This window comes from Zingiber officinale, chromosome 4B (genome assembly GCF_018446385.1).
Source record: "Zingiber officinale cultivar Zhangliang chromosome 4B, Zo_v1.1, whole genome shotgun sequence".
In the NCBI taxonomy this organism is placed as follows: Eukaryota; Viridiplantae; Streptophyta; class Magnoliopsida; order Zingiberales; family Zingiberaceae; genus Zingiber; species Zingiber officinale.
In genome coordinates, this window is record NC_055993.1 from 121,804,183 (window position 1) to 121,827,122 (window position 22,940).

Sequence of the window (22,940 nt, forward strand, 5' to 3'; positions counted from 1 at the left end):
AATTAATTATGATTACTTAGTAATAGTTTAAAATATGGTAATTCTTTTTATGATAATAAGATTTTTTTTTTTAATTGTTAGGAACAACTCTAGCAATTTTGACTCATGGCCTAATGAATAAGGTGCTGGTGTACGGTGTTATCTGCGGGTAGCTTCTGGAGTATGCAAACTGATCGTCAAGGTTAGTGTTCGACACTATCTCCGTAAATGATATTGCTCCGCTACGGTGCTTAACGGATTGTTGTAATTCGTTCCCAAGATACAACGACGTTGACTCTTGAATGCACAAGATGAGATGAATGCTTGAGGAAGAGAAGAGAAGATTGAGTGAGTATTCCATCATCTCATCAGCCATCGGATCTGGATTCATTGATTCGATGCTTCAGATCAAGTCTCATCCCAGGCCGTCAGATCGTTACTCTTTGCGATCCAACGCTCTAGATCGCATCACAAGCGATCCATCATATCTATTTGATCAACGTTGATCAACGGTAGCCATCCATTCCCTAAGTCAACTGTCCAGTCATCTCCCTTTGCCCACGAGGATGCCGCATAGGCACTGCCACGTCAGGCGAAGTGCAAAGTGCGCCTACAAAGCGCCCATTGCGCACGTGGCGGGCTCACAGGTGCGAGCACCTGCTCGCCCTGGGCTAAGGGGTCACCTGTCCTTTTATTTTTTGTGTTAACTTCATTAACACATCTTCATTAATAAGTAGAGAATATACATCGAGAATTTCCGATGTGGGACTATTCTCCTATGCACTTTATTAATGAATAACAAATGTTATTTTGGGTTGACTTTAAACATTAATTTCTCATTCACCCTTAATCGGTTTTGAGCAAATTAATAGTCTAAATATATCTACGCGAATCGTAGATTTCAATTTTGAAGTCAATTACGACTTTCAACAATTGATGGCTTCCTTCTTCTAAATCGTTTTGGTCTATTTAAGACCCCAATATCCAACATACGGAACCAGAGATTCTGGATTCTCATCCCAGCGAAGTCTCTTTCCTCAGTTTCTAAATTATTTTTTTCAATCATGAAGCTGGAGTCGTTTTCTTTTCCTTTTCTTTTTTTTTTCTTTTTTTTCCCGTTTCTAAATTATTTATTGCAATCCTGAAGCAGATTCATGTTTTTTCTATATGCCATTCTTTCTTATTATCAATATCTAAACAGGAATTTTTTTCCTTTTAATTACACTTTTAGAATATGCCACGTAGTTTTACTATCAACTCTTCTATTATTATTATTATTATTATTATTATTATTATTATTATTATTATTATTATCGATTTGTAGCTAGAGAGTAGTGAATAACTCATCGTGCTTCATTTACTTGCTTCAGTGTTATTGATTTGTAGCATGTCGAAGCAGCACTTACAATGCTAACACAAGTATCTTGGTATCCATCTCAAGAAGAGGTGACTAATCCAAGGATCCACACACAACACATTCTCCACTAAGAAAAACACTCCTTTTTGATAACTGTCGGAAGTGGAGAAACCTCGTACAACACTCACACAACAAGATACAACACACGTAAGAAGAAAATACAAGTATACAAAAGAAAAACCTCTTCTTGCTTGACCTTGTTGTTGAAGAATGCCCCTTGGAAGTGCAGCAGCACTTGTCCCTAAGAGTTTCCAAGAATTGGTGGAGAGTGTCGAAGAAGATCGTGTGTGTTGGAAGAAGGTTCAAGAGCAGAACTGCTGAGAACAAAGCTCGCCATGACTTTATACACTATGCCTGTAGGGCTCCCAATCGATTGAGTTTGCTCCCAATCGATTGCCACATGAGATCCATGCCATCCCAGCCATCCAAAGCTCGCTACCTGTGCAATGATCATATCCCAATCGATTGTGGAGGCTTGAATCGATCGGCTGATTGATTCAGAGCACTTTCATGCTCTCGCTGGAAAATGTCTGAATCGATCGCCTGATCGATTCAACCCTTCTCGTGTCGCGCGAGAATTCCAGCCTCCAATAAATTGACCAATCGATTGGCGGTGTCCAATCAATCGGTCAATCGATTGGGTTGCACTCTGTGCTCGCGATAAACACTCCTAATCGATCAACTGATCGATTATGCTGTTGTTTATCGTAGCACTCTCCTAATCGATCAGTTGATCGATTAACCACCATTGACTTACTTAACTTAAGCCCAAGGGTTCCCAAATCTAACATCCGGTCAATCGTGACCTGTTGGAAATCCTCGTGCCAAGTGACCGGTCAACCTTGACCCACTTGGACTTATCCTCTCGTGCCAAGTATCCGGTCCTCCATGACCCACTTGGACTTACCATCTCGTGTCAATTGTCCGGTCCTCCATGACCCACTTGGACTTCCTTCCACCAGATATCCGGTCACCCTTGACACATCTGGATTTCCTTGTGCCAAGTATCTGGTCACTCATTTAACCTACTTGGATTTCGCAACACTAGGTGTTCGGTCAACTTTGACCCACCTAGATTTCCACGTGTATAGCTTCACTCGCCAGGTCTTTTCATCTGTCTAACTTCACTCACCAGGACTTTCCATCTTCCTAGCTTCACTCACTAGAACTTTCCATCTGCCTGACTTCACTCACCAGGACTTTTCATCTGCCTGACTTCACTCACCAGGACTTTCACCTAGCTTCACTCAATAAGATTTCACCTAGCTTCACTCACAAGGATTTTTTCACTGCTCGGATTCACTCACCGGGACTTTCATCACCAAGTGTCCGGTCAACACTAACCCACTTGGATTTTTACTTTTGTCAGCCTTCCTGTTGGACTTGCCTTTACCTAACCTACAATTAGGACTTTCCCAGTCAAGTAATCGGTCAACTTTGACCTAATTGACTCTTCTTCACATCTAACTGGTCAAACCTTGATCAGAGGGGAATTGCACTAACAATCTCCCCAATCGGACGATTGCACCTGCAATCTCCATATATTGTCAAACATTGAAACTCACACATAAAGACTCAAACTTGAGCCGACTCAAGGTTAGTCAACTTAGTCAATCCTAACAGAGGGATATTGCACCGACATTATTATTATTATTATTATTATTATTATTATTATTATTATTATTATTATTATTATTATTATTATTATTATTATATTTAAATAAAATAATAATAATAAAACTATAAAAGGCATGTTAGATGATGGCATTTAAAACTATATTTACTTTCTCTTTAAAAAGGCATTTTTAAAAGAGGTAAAATCATTTTTTTCTACATATAACAATGATATCAGTATTATTTCACTAATTAAGGTCAATTATATAGATCATTTTATATATTATTGAACTATATCCTTTACTATATCATAATCTATATTTAAATAAATTTTATTTTATTATTATTAACTATTTTTTTTATCTATCTTTTCCTCGTTTGATGTATGTAATTGTTATAATTTCACATCGCTTAATTAAAACAGTTATTGAGATATGATTTGCAACGAAAAACTTGAAGCAATGTTAACACCCTTGATTTTACTTGGTATCCATTTCCTGGAGGTGACTAATCTAAAAGTTCACTCCTACTTACAATATACTATGAAAACCTCCTTCTAGAAGAAGAAGAAGTCTTGTACAAGCAAATACGAGAAATACAACAAGAAATATAACAAGAATAAGAAAATAAATACAACACTAAAGGACATTTGCTCTTGATCTCTTGTTGTTGTGGACTGTCTCTTGATGCTTGGGAATGCAGCAACACTTCGCTCTAAGAATCACCAAGAATCGACGAAGAAATTTAGAGAAGAAGAGTTGTTGATTTGAATCCTTCGAACACCTTATATCCCACGAATTAGGGTTCTCAATCGATTGACCTTACTCCTAATCGATTACCACATTAGATCCGAGCAAATCTAGCCGTCCAAACCTCGTAACTGTTCTTTTCTTCTTCTCTCAATCGATTAGCCAATCAATTACGCGGCTTCACGGCTTCAATCTATCACCTGATCGATTAAAAAACCCACTGTTTGTCACGAGTTTCTCCTCCCAATTGATTACCTAATCGATTGGGAAACTCAATGTTCGTCACGAAGAAACGCTTTTAATCGATCACCTGATCGATTAATAGCTTCAATCGATCATCTAATCTATTCAAAAGCTCATTGTTCGCTCACAAACTCTCTCAATCGATTATCCAATCGATCAAGACACTTTCAACCAATCAATTACCTAATAGATTGCCCCCCCCCCCCCCCCCCCCTCCAATTGATTCGCGAGTTTCTCCTCTCAATCGATTACCTAATCGATTGGGAAACTCGCTGTTCGTTGTGAAAAAAATACTTTCAATCGATCACCTGATCAATTGACAGCTTTAATCAATCACTTAATCGATTCAAAAACTCACTGTTCACTCACAAACTCCCTCAATCGATTGAGGAAAGATTTTGACGATTACCCGATCAATCAATACACTTTTTGTACTGTAATTTGTCAACCAATCAATTACCTGATCGATTGACCCCCCCTGTGTAGAGCTCTAAACGAGCTTTGTTTCGCATTTGAGATCTCTTCATTCCAATATCCAAGTCAAAAGTTATGGCCTTTGGAAGTTTGCTACGTTGGAACTTCCTTATTTCATGTCAACTCTCTATTGGATTTGTGACTGCCAAGTGTCCGGTCAACTTTTTATCCACTTGGACTTTCTTTTTGCTAACTTTTCGTTGAACTTTCAATCACCAAGTATGATTCTCCTTGACCCACTTAGATATTCCTCTTGCCTAACCTCAGTTAGGACTTTCCCTTGCCAACGTGTGGTTCTCCCTGACTCACTTGGACTTTTCTTTGCCAAAGTGTGGTCCTCCTTAACCCACTTAGACTTTCTTTTGCCTAACCGTAGTTAGGATTTCCCTTTGTTAATGTGCGGTCTTCCTTGATTCACTTAGATTTTGCTTTGTCTAACCTCCAATTAGGACTTTCCCAGTAAAGTATCTGGTCCTCCATGATTTACTTGACTTTTCTCTCATATATTGTCAAGTATCCAATCAACCTTGATCTACTTGATTGTTTCTCACATATTGTCCAAGCATCAAAACTCAAATTTGAATCTACTCGAGCTTAGTCAAATGATCAACCTTAATCAGAGGACGATTACACCAATAATTTTTCAATAGATGGTCATCTAGATAGATCTTCATTAGTAATTCTTAATTTATCCTAATTATTGATAGAAATTTTAAATAAGACTAGATTAGTCATCTCCAATAATAATCAATCTTCTATGAATGGAAGTATCTTATTATTATCACCATTGTAAACCCACTCTTTAATTCTTTCCACTAGTTTCTACCTAAACAGATTTGCAATTCCTTTTTAACTAGTATAACTTTAAATACCGTATTATTGATTTTTATAAATCAGTAATATTATATTATTAATTTTTAGAAATCAATAACATAATAAAACAATAAAAATATAAACTCCGAATATCTTCCTACTGTATTACTATCTATTTTCAAAAATTAGTAATACAGTGACAAGATAAACTCTGAACATCTTTTTATTATGTTATTAATTTTTGAAATTAGTAATACAGTAAAAAAATATAAACTTCGAACATCTTTTTAATATGTTATTGATTTAAATATCTTACTGACTTTCAAAAATAGCAATAAAAGATAAACTCTGGACTTCTTTTTACTGCTATGTTGATTTCTGAGTGGTTTGTAATTTTTTTTAGAAGAATAGTAAAAAATGAAAAGAAAGACTATTATTTAGATATTTCTAAAATATATACGTAATTGGAAAAAAATACATATTCACATTTAAATCGCCGAAGAAAACTTGGACAAAACCATATTTTTCATTATCATTAAAACGTGACTTATTTTTTAAAAAATATATATATCAAAAGGCCGGCGTGCGGTAACCTTTATGTTGGAGCGACTTGGACTAAATTTAATTAAATTGCAGTAATTTAGATCAATATTTAAAAATTATTGTTATTATGATTACTTAGTAATAGAACTATGGTGTTTCTTCTATGATAATGAGATTCTTATTGATTTGAATATTCTTAATATTCAATTTAGAAACTCCTTTATCAGCACTGACTCCATGGCCCAATGGATAAGGTGCTGGTCTACGGAACCAGAGATTCTGGGTTCGATCCCCAGTGGAGTCGGTTATATTTTTTTGTTTTTTTTCGCCAGTTTCTAAATTATTTATTGCAATCCGGAAGCAGATTCATGTTTTTTCTATATTTTTTTCTCACTCCACTTAGCATTACTATTTTTTCTTGTTATCAATATCTAAACAATAAATTTTTTACTTTTAATTACTCTTTTAAATTATGTCATGCACTATCAACTCTCTGTATTATTATTATTATTATTATTATTATTATTATTATTATTATTACTATTACTATTACTATTACTATTACTATTATTATTATTATTATTATTATTATTATTATTATTAATGTTGTTATGATGATAAGAAATAAATTATATTTAAAATAATAAATACTAAACTTAGCATTACTATTTTTTCTTGTTATCAATATCTAAACAATAATTTTTTTACTTTTAATTACTCTTTTAAATTATGTCATGCACTATCAACTCTCTGTATTATTATTATTATTATTACTATTACTATTACTATTACTATTACTATTACTATTATTATTATTATTATTATTATTATTATTATTATTATTATTAATGTTGTTATGATGATAAGAAATAAATTATATTTAAAATAATAAATACTAAACTTAGCATTACTATTTTTTCTTGTTATCAATATCTAAACAATAATTTTTTTACTTTTAATTACTCTTTTAAATTATGTCATGCACTATCAACTCTCTGTATTATTATTATTATTATTATTATTATTATTATTATTATTATTAATAATGTCGTTATGATGATAAGAAATAAATTATATTTAAATAAAATAATAAATACTAAACCTATAAAAGGCATTTTAAATAATAGTCTAACGGGTATTTAAAACTATATTTACTGTCTCTTTAAAAGGCATTTTAAAAAGAAAGGTAAAATCACATTTTCTCTAAAGAAAGGTAAGTTTCATTCTTATCAAATATTATTTGTATGCCATGATGAACATTCATTCTGCCATGGCACCTCTCCCCATATCTAATAATATTTTTTGAACTGTTCTCTCATGTAAGGAAAGACAACACGCGAAACAGGAATAGAAAGGCAAGCAAACACACACCATCAGTTTATTTTATTCTTATCACCTCTGTAAAACCACTCTTCAATTCTTTCAACTAGTTTCTACCTAAAAAGATTTGCAATTTTTTTTTGTTTTGTTCTGCGATGCTTTGGTGAAGATTTTGAAATTCATGTTTTTTCTCGTTTTTTATCTTTTTTTTGCTACTAAAATTTGATGCTTTGATTTAAGTTTGATGCAGCAGCTTCTGCTACAATTGCTAGCATACTTTTTGAGTTTAAAGTAACAGAAGAAAGAAAAATTAGCATGAAGTTTGATGCAGCAGCAGCTTCTGTTTGAGTTTTTGATGAAACAAAGTAACAGAAGAAGGAGAATATCATGAATTATCTCTGTAAGATCTCTTCTTTTATCTAATTTCCAACTAGAGTGTGCATCTTTGATCAATAATTTGTCAGTCATTTATGTTCTTTTTGGTTCATGTTTTTGTCAGCTAAAAAGTTTGATGTTTTATTTTCCAGTTTAGCCTTTTAATTTAGGGTTTATGTTCAGATGAATACTTCTTAGTCAATCCAAACAGTTGGCACTAACATAACTCAATGATGAGACAAGGAATGACTCGAATCACCGAATTCTTGTAGTCGAAACTATGTGAGACAATTTAAGCTTATTGAAACTAGCTTATTATTCTAAAAATATTGTTTGTTATTAGTGACTCTCAGAAAGTGTTAAAGAATCTATGTTTGATCAGTCATCGGCTATGAATTCATTATAGCTGATCCTAACCATGCTCTAAGTGTATCAGTGGCTGACGAAACATGGGTAGAAGAATAAATAACTAAGATACCTACCAGATGTTCGTGAACAAGCTTGATTATCAACTTGTTAAGAGTTCATTCATATTAAAAACTAAATAAGATATACAAGCCTGAAAACATGGGCTCAGGTTATTAATATTCACCAACAAATCTCATTAACAAACTATTGATTGAATTGTCTAAAGTTGTGGTTTAAATGTTAGTTCTTCAGTTTTATATTTAAATATATTTAAAATATATAGTATCTACAATTTTATTGCATCAATGTTATAACTCAACTATTATAAGGACAATAATATCTCTAACTGAAGTTGATGATAGTAAAAGCTCAATAACAATAATGGAATTATACATGGAATTAATAGCAATGCATGAAAAATTGCACAACAAACATAAAAGAACTTCATTTTTTCTTCTTATTATTTACGGTTTAAAAGAATAATTATAATTCCACAAGAATCAAGAAGGCCAACTTGACTACTTAATCTAAGCTATTTCAATATTGGAGCCAACTTGACTACTAGTCCTAAGCTCAGAAAGGAGTATCCTCAGTCAGCTAACTGCTAACAAGTGATGACACCATTTCTATATTAATTCATTCAAGCAGGCTTACTCTTTTTTTTCCATATGATCTTCCAGGAAAATTTCATCCTATAATTACTGAAATTTCGTAATGTGCCTCGAATTTCAAGTTGTTTGTGCCTTGTAGCATACCATTTATGTCGTTATGAGGACACACTGGGAGATTGTGATGTGCTTGAAGATAGGTAGTTCTCATGGGTCTTCAAGTGCTGTGGAGAAATTTGTTGCAGAAGATCGCAGAGCCGGATCTTCTCATCGAGTAGTTTGCACTGAAAAGGTGTGTGACTCAACATCAGCAAAGTGATTGCATCCGGTGGAATTTTAAGAGTTTGTGTTCAAAGTCAAACCTTTAGTTTGAAATCTTCCAATTCATTTTCCAATGAATTGATATGGTTCTTTAGTCGACATAAACCTTCCTCTGCAACTGAGGGGTGGTTTGAATTGTTTGTTGGCTCACTTAAACCAGCAGCCTGCGCTCATGTTCATACACAAAAAATTAGTCTTTGTATGCAAACAATGAAAAATATTAGCACTAGAGTGCTGGAACAGACCTTCAAAATAGAGGTACACAAGCTCAACAACTTCTGGGCTAACTGTATCCTTTCGCTTTCACTTTCCTGGTTTATAGTATCCACAAACATTGCTGAGAAAATATGCTAAATTTTGCATGTGTGTTAGCTACACAATGCTAGTAGTTTACAGACCTCTAGTTCCTTCCTCAGTTGCTCTTCTTCATCAAAGTCAATGTAAGGACCCTTTCCACTAGATGATCGGTAGCGAGCAAGCTCTTCCTTCACTCGTGAAAGAATTTGCTCAGATCGCTTCAATCTAAGGGTCATATCTTCATTTTCTATCTTTAACATGGTGTTCTCTTCCTGTTTATTATGACAAATACTGGAATATGACATTGAATCTTCCATGATGAAATCCATGTTTGATATTGGGTCATACCTTAATTTTAGCATGGTGATGGATGCGGTGCTGGAAATTTTGATGATTTGAAAACTTCTTGACTTCATCCTCAAGTTCCATGATCATCTTCTTGTATTTTGTATTTTCAACCTACAGAAATTATAATGTTTTATGGCTACAAATAGAACAGAAACTAAAGATAGAAATCCATAAATAAAGTAGGTGATTGTACCTTTAGCATTTCATTTTCAGTGTTAAGGAACTGTTCCCTCTGTCGAAGCTTTTCCGCCATCATTCGTGCATTTGCCATTTCACTATGTTTTTGTTTAATCTCATGCAACCAACTACCAACAAGAAGAAAGGGGTTAAAATGTTTTACACACCACTATATCCTCCAAGGGAAAGGTATTGCTGTTCATTGTATCACAATTCACAAGTACCTTTGCCTTTCCTCAATAAACTCATTGAGCTCCTTCTTGAGCTTGCTGATGTCCTCTTCCTATATAAAATTGAAACAAAAGATTGTCAGGGAGATGCGGTTTTATTGCAGATTATTAGTGTCAGAAGAAAAAAAAAAACCTTTAGCCCAGATCGAGTGCTTTGAGTTTGAGCTGTTTCTTTCATCTTAGGTGTTTCAGGTTCATCTAACAAGGACTGCCGCGAGAGAAAAGAATAGGTCAGAGACTGCCAATAGACAACTTATTTGAACGACTGCACTTTATATCTGTAGTCCAGTACACATGATATGTTGTTGCATATTTATTACACATGAACAGATATCATAAATAATAAAAATACCAATCGAAGATCTCTCATTTTATATTTAAAAAAGCAGATTAGTAATGATTCATGTAAGCAAATTTTAAAGTTTGTCTTAAAAGTCAAAATGTTTGCATCTGACCGTCATGTCTAACTTGACACCTATGAGATCCCTGATAACATCATGTGTCATACTCTCTGCTTGTGCTAGTCTTGTATTCAGCATGAAGATCTGAAAGAAATGAACAGTTTTGTTGTTTTCTTTTCCTTTTTCACCTAAAACACATTCATGAACGATAATATAAGCAGAATGGAAATATACCTCCTTTTGTCGGCTTGCAGCTAATGATTCAAGTTCCTCAATCTTGTGCCTTGCAGCAGTTAAGTCCTCATCTTTCTCAGAGTTTATTTGCTGTACTAATCCCAAGCCAATGCATTTAAATGGGGAACTTGATCCTCTAGGCTTTGCTGAACTTTTGTCTGATTTCATTGTGGTTGAACTTGCAGCATTGGAGGATGCTGGGTCTCCATTGACTTGTTGGGCCATAGCCTCCAATTCCCTAAACTGTACGTGTTTTCTATTAGCCAGAAATTATCTATAACAGCTGAACGTCATGAACCAGAACATACAATCGTAGTGAAATATGCTTTCCATTTAGCTGTGCATAAGAATGTCTTACCTTTTGTTTGTACTCTCTTGCCTGTGCCTCTGCATGCATATTCAGCTCAGATATGTGAGCTTTGAATTGGACAATCTGTGTAAATGAAAATGTAGAATTTAGCGGCTTAAACTACAAGGAGCAAGTTTTATGTTCGCCAACCATGTAAACATTTCTTTTAAGTCTGCTGGAAAAACACTTAGTTTCCAGTTTCCACATTTATTTAAAAAGTGATTTATGTTTCAATTTTAAAGCATCTCTCTGATGATATGAAACGTTCATGAATTATTGCTACAGCAATAATCTTAGCATGACAGCACAAAACAAATGATGCTAACTATTGACTCAAGAACCAAACTGGACAGTTTTTAACATAGTAATTTGGTTTGTTGATACCTTTCAATGGACACAAAGAAGACATTATAAGTTTAGTGAGTTCAGGGTCACACCTCTGCATCTCTTTTTACAATTTCTTTCTGAAGAACTTGTACATTCTGCTGCACAACGTGATCCCGCACCGAATGAAGTTCAAGTTCTATTTCTTCTCTCTGCAATCGCTGTTTTTCTGCTTCCTCTTTAACAATATCAACCTTTTTATTGAAAGAACAATACAAAAGTTCTATCAAGAAGACTATACAAGAAATTTTACCAGAGAAAAAAAAAACAACTTCAGATAAGGTTACCTGGTTTTCTAATGCATACACTGTGCACTCTAGCTCCTCAATAGACTGTTCCAATAGCTTGACCTCTTCTTCCTTTTCTTCAGCATACGCTGTTCTTGCTTTTGCTATCTGTGAATGAGGTTGGATAGTTTCGTCAACCATAATCTTGTTAGCAAATAACTAGATGCATTTCAGGAACACTGGACATACAAACCTGGCGAGCTTCCGTTGCAATAGCTTCATTTTCTTCAGCTTGAGCTTGTAACATTTCCATTTTTTCTTTCAAGGCAAGCACCTCGGAATCAAGTTGATCCTTTTCTTCTTTATGCTTGCTTATTTCATTCTGCAAATCTTCAATTATATTGTTCCTTTCACCAATTGCCGTGCTCAAATCAAGTATGTCTTCTTCCAGCCTTTCAATAACTATTCCCTTCCCTTTTATATCTTCCTCCAGGGAGGACTTCATGTTAGAAACTTGCTCCATGTGAGATTTCAGCTCATAATTCTCAGCATATATTATGGTTAACATCTCATTCTTTTCTGCAAGTTGACATTCAAGAGCTGATATTAAATCATTTTTCTCTAACAGTTTAGCCTCTAGCCTCTTCCAATGACAAACAGCTTCATCCAGTTCATGTGATCTCGATTTAAGTTCATCCTCTAAAGACTCTATTGTTGCAGCCATCTCCTTGAGTTCATCCTCTTGATCCTTCTCAATAGATGCATGCTCCTGTAATAAACTCAAATCAAACAGAATGCCTTTTATAATTTCATCTTTATGCATCAACTCTGATTGAAATTCAGAATTCTCAGAAACCAAGGTTTTCATAGCTATCCCTAAAATATCTATTTCATCAATGAACTTTTTTGCCATTGTGCTATGCTCAAAATTATCCCGATGCATCCTCTCCATCATTAAAAGGAACATACCATCAATTTCATGGAATAATCTACTCACAGCGAGATCTATGTATTGAACTAACTCAGAGCCATGCCTAATCCTGTGACCAAGCATATAATAAGTTTCAGTATTCTCAGTCTGTACTGAAAGTAGTTTGTTTTTCAACCAGTCATTCTCAGACTTTAAGAACTTTGTTTCCTCGCTCTGAATGTCAAAAAATTCAGTTTTTGTATCAAGTTCATTAGATATGACAGTATGAGCATTTACTAAATCCCGTAGTTCCACTGTTTTCCTGCTTAGATCTGATTCTAGATATGTTGTAAAAGCTTCCAGTGAGTAAACTTTGTCCTGCAACTCTTTGGTGATTTTCAAATGATCTTCCTGCAGCTCCAGTAGTTCAATCTTCATTTTTTCATTTTCATTGTACAAGAAATGCATCTCCTTGCAGTGTAATTCACCATCGACTTTGCTTAAGATTAGTTCTGACTTAATGTTTTCAATCATGGAATTGGAAATGCATATCTCTCTTTCTAACTCAGCTATGCATGAGGCCATTTGGTTATTACCAAGCATATTCAGCTCCAGCTCTGAAAAAAGAACAAGTAATTCAATTTCTTTTGCAAATGAATCAGTGATAATCAACTCAGTTCTGAGATTCATCAACTTTTCTATGAGTTCAGAATCTTTGCAGCATCTCTTATTGCCAATGATAGAAACATCTGGTTCCATCTGAATTTTGGGTTCATCGTGAAGTAGATCTAACTCTTGCCTAAAGGAACTAATAAGCATTCCATTCACCATCTGCACTTCACTCAATAGTTGTGTTTTAGCTTCAAGTTCCTTTTCTTTTTCCGCCAAAAGTTTCTCCTGGCTTGACAATACTGTTAGTCCAATCCTGTTTTTGTCATCCAAATCTTTCATCAAGACACTAAGTTCAGAAACAATGGAGTTTGATCTAGCCAACATTGATGCTTCTTGCAATTGCAATTTCAAAATTTTATTTTCAAATATATTCAGCCTCTCATTGAATTCATTTGTTTCAGCTTCCTTTCTTGCAATGCGGTTGAAACCATTATTGATGTCAACTAGCAGCTTACCCTTAAGAATGCTACACATTTCAAGTTCTTTTTTGGATTTAACATTGCGTTCGCTCAGATCAGCAATTACAATATTAGACCTACAAAGCCCATGTTGAAGCAATCTATTCTCCATGTCGAGCCCAGTTATTCTCTCTATCAAGATTCCCATGTGACAAAGATGCAACACAGATAGAGCACAATCCTTCCGGATTATCTCAGACCAAGTCTCTTCCAAACAACTTCTGGTCGACTCTTTGTATTCTTGAACATGGGATTTTATTAATTCAAGCTCTTGTGCTAGAGACTCAAAATTATCAGTAAAAGCCTCCTGTGTATTCCTGTAAACATCTTCTAGATCCAGAACTAAATCCTTTGTGTGTATGAGTGTTGATTCGAAATTCTTCTCCAAGGATTTATATTCTTTCTCCTTCATTTCTAGAGAAAGTTTTAAACATTGCATCTCATCAACCAAACATTCTTTTTCATAGCATAATGTGGTTTTGGTGTCCTGGAGTTGTTCTATATCAAGTTTTGCTGTTTCATTTGCTTGCAGCAGCATGTTGACCATGATATCAGCCTCTTGCATTGTTGCTTGAGCCTCCTCAACCTTAGCTAGAAGATGAATAGCCTCAATTGATTTCTGTGCTGCCATAGCCTTTGTATCATTCACTTCAATCTCAAGCGCCTAGACAAAACATATTATATGTATGATATCTATAGTGTAAAAAATTACTTTTCATATGCCATAAGAAAGCAAATTAACTGATAGTGTTAATTATATAAGACTTTCATTCATAATGAACAATAAACAATACCTCTTTGGTCTTCTGCCAGTAGGTACTATTTTCCATAGTATTGTTTTCCATGGACTGAAGCTTATTTTCCAACTGCTGCAATCCAAGTTTGAAAACTTCTTCTTTTTCGACCATCTCAGATTTCAGTTGAAGAACATCATCTCTAAGTTTTGCAATAAATGTTTGACTTAACTTCTCAGACTTCTTAAGTTGTTTATTTTCCTCCACTACTTGGACCATCTGAGCCTGTACATCCTGTAGGTTTCTAACTGCAGTCTGCATTTCCTCCATCATGGATTGTTTTTCAAAGGAGTTTTCTGACATATATCCACAAGAAGACTCGCACTCAGTATTGCTCAGTAATTTGTCGGAGCCAACATTTAATAGGCCTCTAACAATTTGCAGCTCATGCTTCTCAGAATCAGGGATCATGTTATCCTTTATCTGCAAATCCAATTGACATATGATCAGTAAAGAGTTAAACAGAAAGAAATCAGATACAAATTTTTGAAGAACGTCAAGAGCAATGAAGTTTGTGCAGATAAGATAACACAGGTTTCTAGTGTTGCTTGAATATCAAATGCAAATGTAAAAAAAGGCATTATCTTACTTGGTCCACTGAAATGTGGCTTTCACCTTTAGTACATCTTCCAACACTCTGTACTTCAGCACAGCCAGTAACCGGTTCTGACCCATCATTCATACAAGATTTAATAGCATTCAGTCTAGATTTGAACTCATTTATACATCTTGTAACTTTTGAAAACTTATCATCCTCTTTCCTTTCCATTTTCTCCAATTCCCGGGCTCTTTCCTTGTCCTGGTAAAGTTTTTTTAGTTCGGCAATGATATCTTCATTCTGCTTCAATTTCATGCTAAGAGCCTGTATTTCTTTCTCCGCATTGACATTCAAAATAATTTGATGGTGTAATACACTCTCTTTCTCTGAAATTACTTCTTTCGATTCATCAATCAGGAGTTTCACATGTGCAATCTCACAAAGATGGACTTCATTCATCTCGGACAACTTACCCACAGTCATGAATGCAGCAGTGGCACATAGCTCGGATTTCTTAATTTGTTCTTCATTAGCTTCAATCTTCTTCTCGAATTTTGAAAGAATAGATTCCTTCTCTGCTATATCTGAGGACAGTCGAACTATCTCTCTGTCTTTGTCATGACTTTCCTGCAGTTGAGCCTCAAGCAGGAGTTTCACATGTGCAATCTCACGAAGATGGACTTCATTCATCTCGGACAACTTGCCCACAGTCGTGAATGCAGCAGTGGCGCATAGCTCAGATTTCTTAATTTGTTCTTCATTAGCTTCAATCTTCTTCTCGAATTCTGAAAGAATAGATTCCTTCTCTGCTATATCTGAGGACAGTTGAACTATCTCTCTTTCTTTGTCATGACTTTCCTGCAGTTGAGCCTCAAGCAGGAGTTTCACATGTGCAATCTCACGAAGATGAACTTCATTCATCTCGGACAACTTGCCGACAGTCATGAATGCAACAGTGGCACAAAGCTCAGATTTCTTAATTTGTTCTTCGTTAGCTTCAATCTTCTTCTTTAATTCTGTAAGAGTAGATTCCTTCTCTTCTATATCTGAGGAAAGTCGAACTATCTCTCTTTCTTTGTCATTACTTTCCTGCAGTTGAGCCTCAGTTATTGCAAGTGTTGCTCCCTTTAAAGAGCTCAACTTCTGTTCCATGTCACCCCTTATGCCCTGTGCCTCCTCCAAGCTTTTCTGAAGTTCTTCTATAAGCAGATCTCTATCAGAAATGCTCCTAATTATCCTCCCAACTTGCTCACCTATCCAATTCCTTTGTGGAAAGGAATCAGAAATGGAAGCCATCTGATCAGTTGCTTTGTCAAGAGAATTATTTCCATCAGCAAGAATATTCATAATTTCAGATGCTAAGGCTTCCCAATTATCAGCCAAGGACCTTAGCTCCCTCTCTTTTTCATCAACCACTTCATGAAGCTTTCCATTCTCCTCATTTACCAGACACAGTCTTATCTGATGCTCTTTCAGTTCAGCTTCTAAAGCAATCAGGTTCTGCTTACAAATGGCCTCATTCTTTTTGCTATCATCTGCTTGTTTCTGAAGTGCTACAAGTTCTTCCTGCAAGCATACAATCACCTCAGCAGTCTCTATCTCAACCTGTCTCCGGACTTCCTCCATTTCTTGTTCCAGAGAAATTTGAGATACCTGATCACTTAACCTAATGTTCAGATCTCTTGCCTTTTCTAGAGAAGCTTGCATTTTTCTCAGTTTAATTTGCAATGGCGAATCCTCAATATCATGACTTTGAAGAGGAACGTCTTTCTGCTCCCCTTGAACTAATGACAACTGTGTTATCTCATTGGAATGGAAAGAAAGCTGGTTTCTCAATAAGGATATCTCCTCATCTTGCTTCTTTAAAAATTCTTCTTGCTGGTCACACTTGTCCCTTGTCCCTTCAAGGTCATTTATTAGCAATATTTGTTCTGATTCAATTGCTTCAATTATGGATCTTGCATCTTTTAGTTCATTCTTTATATCATCGTACTGCTTAGTCATATATAATACCCTTTCTTTAGCCGATTTAAACTCATTATTAGAATGATCAGCTCTTTCCTCCACCAGTGTACGAGATGATCTCTCCTCTGCTAGGATTGTTTTGACTATATCCAACTCCAGCTGCAAATTCAAAATTTCCTCAACTTGCTTAGCCATATCATGTGAGCATTCTGTCTTCGATTGGTAGAATTGGTGTTCTATTTGATATGATTCTAACTTTCCCTGAAGATAACGAGAGCATTATTCACATACCATGCTAGATAAAGAATAACACTATGAAAAGAAGACAAGGTGGGCAAAGGATCGATTGGTAGTCTTGCATACAGTGTTTTGATGCTCGAGGCTGGCATGCTGAACATGATTGGCAGACATAGTATCATTTAGTTCAGCATGAAGATTGTTTATCTCCCTGAAAGACACAAATTAATGAATAAGTAATGGAAGAGGAAAGCAAGCATAAGCGTGTAAGGTGAAAATGGTACAAGCAGCATTTTGTAGGTATATCTGCATTTACCTAGTGAGCCTTTCATTTGTTTCTAAGCAAGACTGGAGCTCACTCTTGCAACTTTCTAACTCTTGATTGGTCTTGTTTAACTGAGACAACAAAAAATAATTGACAAAAGAAATATAACATAGAGAACTTTCAAAATGAAGTTCATTTTGCAAAGTGACATTACTTGTGCAAACAATGATTCACTATCTCGGGATGAACAAGCAAGTAAGGAATTTCCAGCCTGATGACTCAATCAGAGAACAAATGTAAGCTCAAAGGAAAAATAAATATAAAGACTAGAATTTGTAAAGGAGCATTAGCTGGCCTACCATGTCAGACTTCAAAAGTTGATCAAGCTCAGATTTTCCATCAAAGACTTGAATAAGCTTCCATGAGAAAGCAAATATGAGGAAACATCAATATTTGAATCAGATGTGCAAGTTAAATTGATGAGAGAATGATTATGGAAACCTTATTGCGCAACTCTGTTATGTCAGTCAATAAAAATTCTCTCTCTCCTTCGTAAAAGTCCTGGTACCTGTCAAGTAATATCATGAAAAGAAACAACTGAATCAAAAATGGAAGGATACAAAATCAGGCAGCTGTTAGTTCATGTTTTGTCTTTTGTCTTACCTTCGCAGTTGATCTAAGAGCCTGATGTTTTCCAAAGCAAAGCGAGTCACTTCAGGATTCCTATCAACTTTTGCACGAAGTAATTGCATCTCCTCTGAAAGAGAAGCCTTTTCCTCCAATAAATATGAATCAATTGGCATTTGGCCTTCCAAAAGACTTTCCATTCGTCGGATCTTGTCCTCCCGAAATTTCAGCATCATTTTAGTACTTTGAGTATCCTCCTCTCTTTGTCGAACCTGTCAAACAGTAAATGTTACTAAAAATACCTTGCGAATTAATCAGAAATTTTTTCCATGCTAACTCCAAAAAAACTTACCAGACGGTTTAACTGTTCAATTTCAGCTTCGAGTTGCTTGATTGTTGTGTCGGCCATTTTCTCTCTTCGAAGTGCACCAGCTAGAATAGCTTCCAGTGACTTCAACTGGATTATAAATCATAAAAACTTCAGGCATACTTATTCTATGTTATTGCATGAGAAATTTCATCTGGTTAGGACTTGAATTTTGTAACAAGCATTTAGTTCCTCTAGAGACACACTACAAAGGAATTAATGCATCTTCACTATAGTTATGACTTATGGCTTCATTGCCCATGGTAAGGAAAATTCCATGTCTTTTTTCTTTGCAAGAATACATGAAACAATAAACTCAGGTTGCCACAACTTGTGGCATAGCATACCTGCTTCATTGAAACTTTTATGCTGTTCAAATTATCATCAGTCTGCAACTCATCAACATTTGCTTCAGTCATTATTGGGAACCTCTCCACAGAAATATCATCAGAAGTTTCACTCTTACAATCTTCAAAAATTGCTGTTCTAAATGATAAAGATCTTGAGACATTTTGACGTTTAAGAACCGCCAGTTCCTCCTGTCATGGTCAGTTTAAATTAGACATGAATGCTATTTCAAATGAAATTAGTTATATGAAAACTAGTCCACCTTTAACAAGCGTATTTGTTGCCTCAGTGCAATTACATCTCCTGAAGCATCTTCATTTACAACAGCCTTATATTATGAAGAAGGAAATGAATAAGCTAAAATATAACAAAAAGTTAAAAAAGAACAATCAAATCCTAAATCAGGAAACCATAAGCCATATAGAATTACATTGTTCTGAATGAGTCTTGATCGCTGGGCAAATTTAAGGGTACTTAGAGTCTCATTAGCGGAGCTATATTCAGATAACAAGATATCAGTTTGCATCCATAAGTTGTATCATAAGAACTTGCAAGGAGAAAATAATTCAGTGAAGCAGTCATTTTACCATATGGAAGGGCTAACATTTGCAATTATCATGGTTTTAGAATTGCCACCTAGTGAATCCTGTGATGATGACAGACATGAATAAGTTAGCTTTGACGAACTGGCATAAGCACTAAGTATGATAAAGTTATTCAATTATTTCTCACTTGGAGGAGAAACGTAAGCCTTGAATCCCTGTAAGGAACATGTCTCTGCTTCCCATGAGCCACATCAGCTAAAACCATTATCACATGACTGAAAACACATCCAAGTGAGAGACATAAAATTACACTTCTGTTCCAAGTGAAGCAAAAGGTGTTGCATGGCAAAAAAAACAACAGTTTAATAAATACTCAAGCATTATATTAATTGTTAGATACCCTAGTGTTGATAAGGATTTATTAATATTCGCAGCTTCCTTCAGGCGTTCACCTTCAGCCCCTGAGGTTTTCTGTCTGTTAAAATTTGTACATTAAGCATTAAAACCTCTGCATGAATTACCCATAGGTAATGTTGCAATAACCTATTCTGCCACAGCATACCTTTCAGAACCAGCTAGATCAACAAGATTTAGTCTTGCAAATCGTAAGTTCATGGTCGAATCTTTTTCCCATCTACTCTCAATTATACAAGTAAAAACACTGTGTGAACGGCTGCTCTCACGGTTCATATTTGTCGCTGCCACTTTCCTGTTTGCAGCACCCTAGTAGAAGGATTTACAAGTTTTTCAACCAACATCAAGTAAGGTTTAATAATGATGGACTTTTAATTCAAAAATAGCAATCACCTGTATGAGAAGCTTCAGAATGTCATGGACATTCTCCACTACATACTCAGAAAGGTTTTCTACATAAACACCTTTCCTAATATCTTCCCGCAGCTATTCAGGAAGCAACATGCAAAAAAGAAACAAAGAATTATAGCACTAGCTAAAAAGAAACAACTTTGGAGGTTATAAAGATCGCACAGGTCTGTAATCAGAGACAATTGAGCTTACAAGTAGATTGCTGCAGGAAGGATCTAGAAGATCAGTAATTTGTTCATTGTAAATTTCAAGGAAAGAACACTTGCAACTGTACTTTATGTTTTCATCTCTCCTGCTTTCTTCCTCCTGCTTGAGGAAAGAACTACCAATTATTCCCTACAAAACCCACATTATATTATCAGTAATAGAAATACATTACCGCTTTGATTCTTGCAAACAGAAATTCAAATATCCTTGGAGTCATTCCACGATTCAGACTAGGTTTCACTTCCAGTTCACCAAACTCTCCGAGCATTGTATATGTTTTTCCACTTCCTGTCTATTGTAAGAAATGCAAAGTTCAAACAATGAGTATCAATAACAAACATATCAGAAGATAAACATAAAAGTAAATATATCTATAAAAAAACACTAGCATCTGATTTAAACATGCAATGTGGATTGTGGAATGTGGAAGGTACCTGTCCATATGCGAACACACAACTATTATATCCAGACATGCAATTCTCAACCATTGGCAAACCAGCAACTCGAAAAAGCATCTCCTGCACATAACTCCAAGGTATTAATCAAAGGATGATTGACAATTATCAAAAATTCAATTCAAGACTAGAATACCTGATTGATTGTTTCACAGGCTACATAGTCGAATGTAAATCGAGTTTCTGGTTGTCCTATCCAAGTGATGTTATGTGCACTTTCTTGCTTCAAGCATCTACGGAAACCTTGGAGGTTTTTCTCTGTAGTATTGAGTGGACGAACACGAATGACAACCTAAAAATATACAAAAAAAAATTATTTCACACTGCTAATCTTGCAACCGTCATATGCAGATCAGATTACTGACTTATCTGTTGAGTTAGAAGCTTAAATGATATTCTTATTCTTTCTTGCATCAATTCACCTAGTTTTTTTTTAGTATAATGTGGAATTTAGATAGATGTCATCATTCCAAATGCAAAATTTTAAGAATGTTGAATCTGAAGCTATCTTGGTATATCGTATATGGTATATGGTATATGCCACTAGCATTTAATTTTTTGCTTCTCTCTAAAACAATACATAGAGGTTCTTGAAGAAAAAAAAACAGGTAGACATGGAAAAACCATTGAGTGACGCCAATCTAAGATAATTTTTTTGCAGTTTTCTCAAACAAAATTTATAACTAGTTCAAATCAGTAGAATGAAGATATTATGAAGCATTATTACAAAGATATTTGATATTTGAAACCAGATATCTTGCCAAGAATAGATACATTCTTTTTCTAGTAAGCACTATCACTACATAGATAAGATCTAAAGAAGTCTGAAATCTGCCTTTAATACCCAAATGGTCGTATGTGAATGCACAGAACTAAGCCTATTGCTACAACAGCCCGTATCCTTAATTGAGTTGATGTGAGAGTACAGGAATGATCCAACAAGTCTAGTACAGCCACTACATAAGCATAATGACAAGGATGGATCATGGAGCAAGCATACGTGGATATGTAATTGATTCTTCATATCCTTATCTTCCATGTTTGATGTGTCAGTAGATCTTGGAAGGAATTAGATGGCAATCAATTCATGACCAATGCTACAAAAGCTGTGCTTTTGAAACGTCATTTGTGTTTGTTGTTTGGCGCAACTTCCAAAAACAAACAAATTTTGTAGGCTAAACAAAAATAAATAAATAAATAAAGCACGGCACCTGCACATTATGATCCATCCAGAACGATGGATCCTCCTTCAGCTCAAAGTGAGGAACTTCGACTGAATTCACTACAGATGGCGTGGTGACCAACAATGGTGCCACTTTTGAAGCCATACTAATTGTCCTACTCCCCACACTAAGTGGAGGACGAGTGTTGCTGAAACCAGAGTTGGCAGGCTTCGAGACACTCTTCGTTGGGGTACTTTGAGTGGAACTGCAATCTGAATGCACTGACGACGCCCTCCCAGTTGTCCTACATGCCCGAGGTGTATTCAACCCGTATCCACCACCTGGACCACGGCATAACGGCGGAAGGTGGCTGTTAGGCCCATGACAGCTCAGATCGTCGCCACACTCCGCTCCACTCGCTCCCAATTCCCCCTTCGTCGCCAAACTGAACCTGCGCCGACCCGTCATTTTTTCAGGCGTGCGGAACTGCAAGTGAGACGAGTCTGGACCATTCGCCTGGCTCTTCGAGGGAGTCGTCTCCATCTTCCTTCTCAAAATCGTTCCTTGATCCACCCCCGTACTAGGGTTTTGGTCCTGTATCGTTAAAAGAGGCGCCCGACCTGGGTCGGATTCTGGCTGAGAATCCGGCGGGTGTGAGGGATCTGCAGCAAGGTTCTCATCGTTGCTCTCCGAGGTGTGCGCCTTCCCAGCGTTTGAGTGCCGGCGAAAAATCCTCAGATCCCGCAACATTCTAAAGAAAAAACAAGTAAATTTCACCTAAAATACAACGTAATGCAAATCAAAACCGACAGAATGGCGAGAGGGAAAAGAAAAATACCTGAACCAGGAATTCAGGAACGAGATCCGGAGTGAAGACGTGTAGAAACGAATCCAAATGGTCGAAGAGGCTGGATCTAGCCGGATCTAGCTGGATCTGAGGTCGGCAGATCTCGGCGGAGTCGTCGTCTGTCTCTTCCTCCTTCCCCTTCACAGAGGCGAGCTCGAGCGAACGGCTATAGAAAAACTCGAGAAGGGCAGAGGATTTTGAATTTG

The 22,940-nt window shown here is 35.8% G+C and overlaps 1 protein-coding gene and 1 non-coding gene across 2 annotated transcripts; one reads left to right on the forward strand and one right to left on the reverse strand.

The window, feature by feature from the left end:
• The first annotated feature begins 6,063 nt into the window (after positions 1-6,063).
• Positions 6,064-6,136, forward strand: TRNAR-ACG. The gene has a single exon. It is a non-coding gene; the product is annotated as a tRNA-Arg (tRNA).
• A 2,233-nt stretch (positions 6,137-8,369) lies between these two features.
• Positions 8,370-22,940, reverse strand: LOC121976325 (kinesin-like protein KIN-12D). The gene is made up of 37 exons (XM_042528445.1): positions 22,726-22,940; positions 21,936-22,638; positions 20,861-21,016; positions 20,704-20,787; positions 20,442-20,561; positions 20,255-20,368; positions 20,045-20,137; positions 19,800-19,960; positions 19,638-19,712; positions 19,425-19,512; positions 19,280-19,338; positions 19,123-19,186; positions 18,955-19,020; positions 18,692-18,883; positions 18,330-18,434; positions 18,014-18,249; positions 17,852-17,918; positions 17,710-17,766; positions 17,565-17,621; positions 17,402-17,481; positions 17,212-17,296; positions 14,935-17,109; positions 14,346-14,768; positions 11,765-14,215; positions 11,572-11,679; positions 11,338-11,478; positions 10,910-10,984; positions 10,552-10,794; positions 10,372-10,461; positions 10,050-10,124; positions 9,911-9,969; positions 9,703-9,814; positions 9,510-9,620; positions 9,263-9,433; positions 9,110-9,175; positions 8,906-9,028; positions 8,370-8,827 (listed from the first exon to the last, which is right to left on the reverse strand). Exons 2-37 carry the CDS (start codon positions 22,635-22,637, stop codon positions 8,702-8,704), a joined length of 9,210 nt encoding a protein of 3,069 aa, XP_042384379.1. The 5' UTR covers position 22,638; positions 22,726-22,940; the 3' UTR covers positions 8,370-8,701.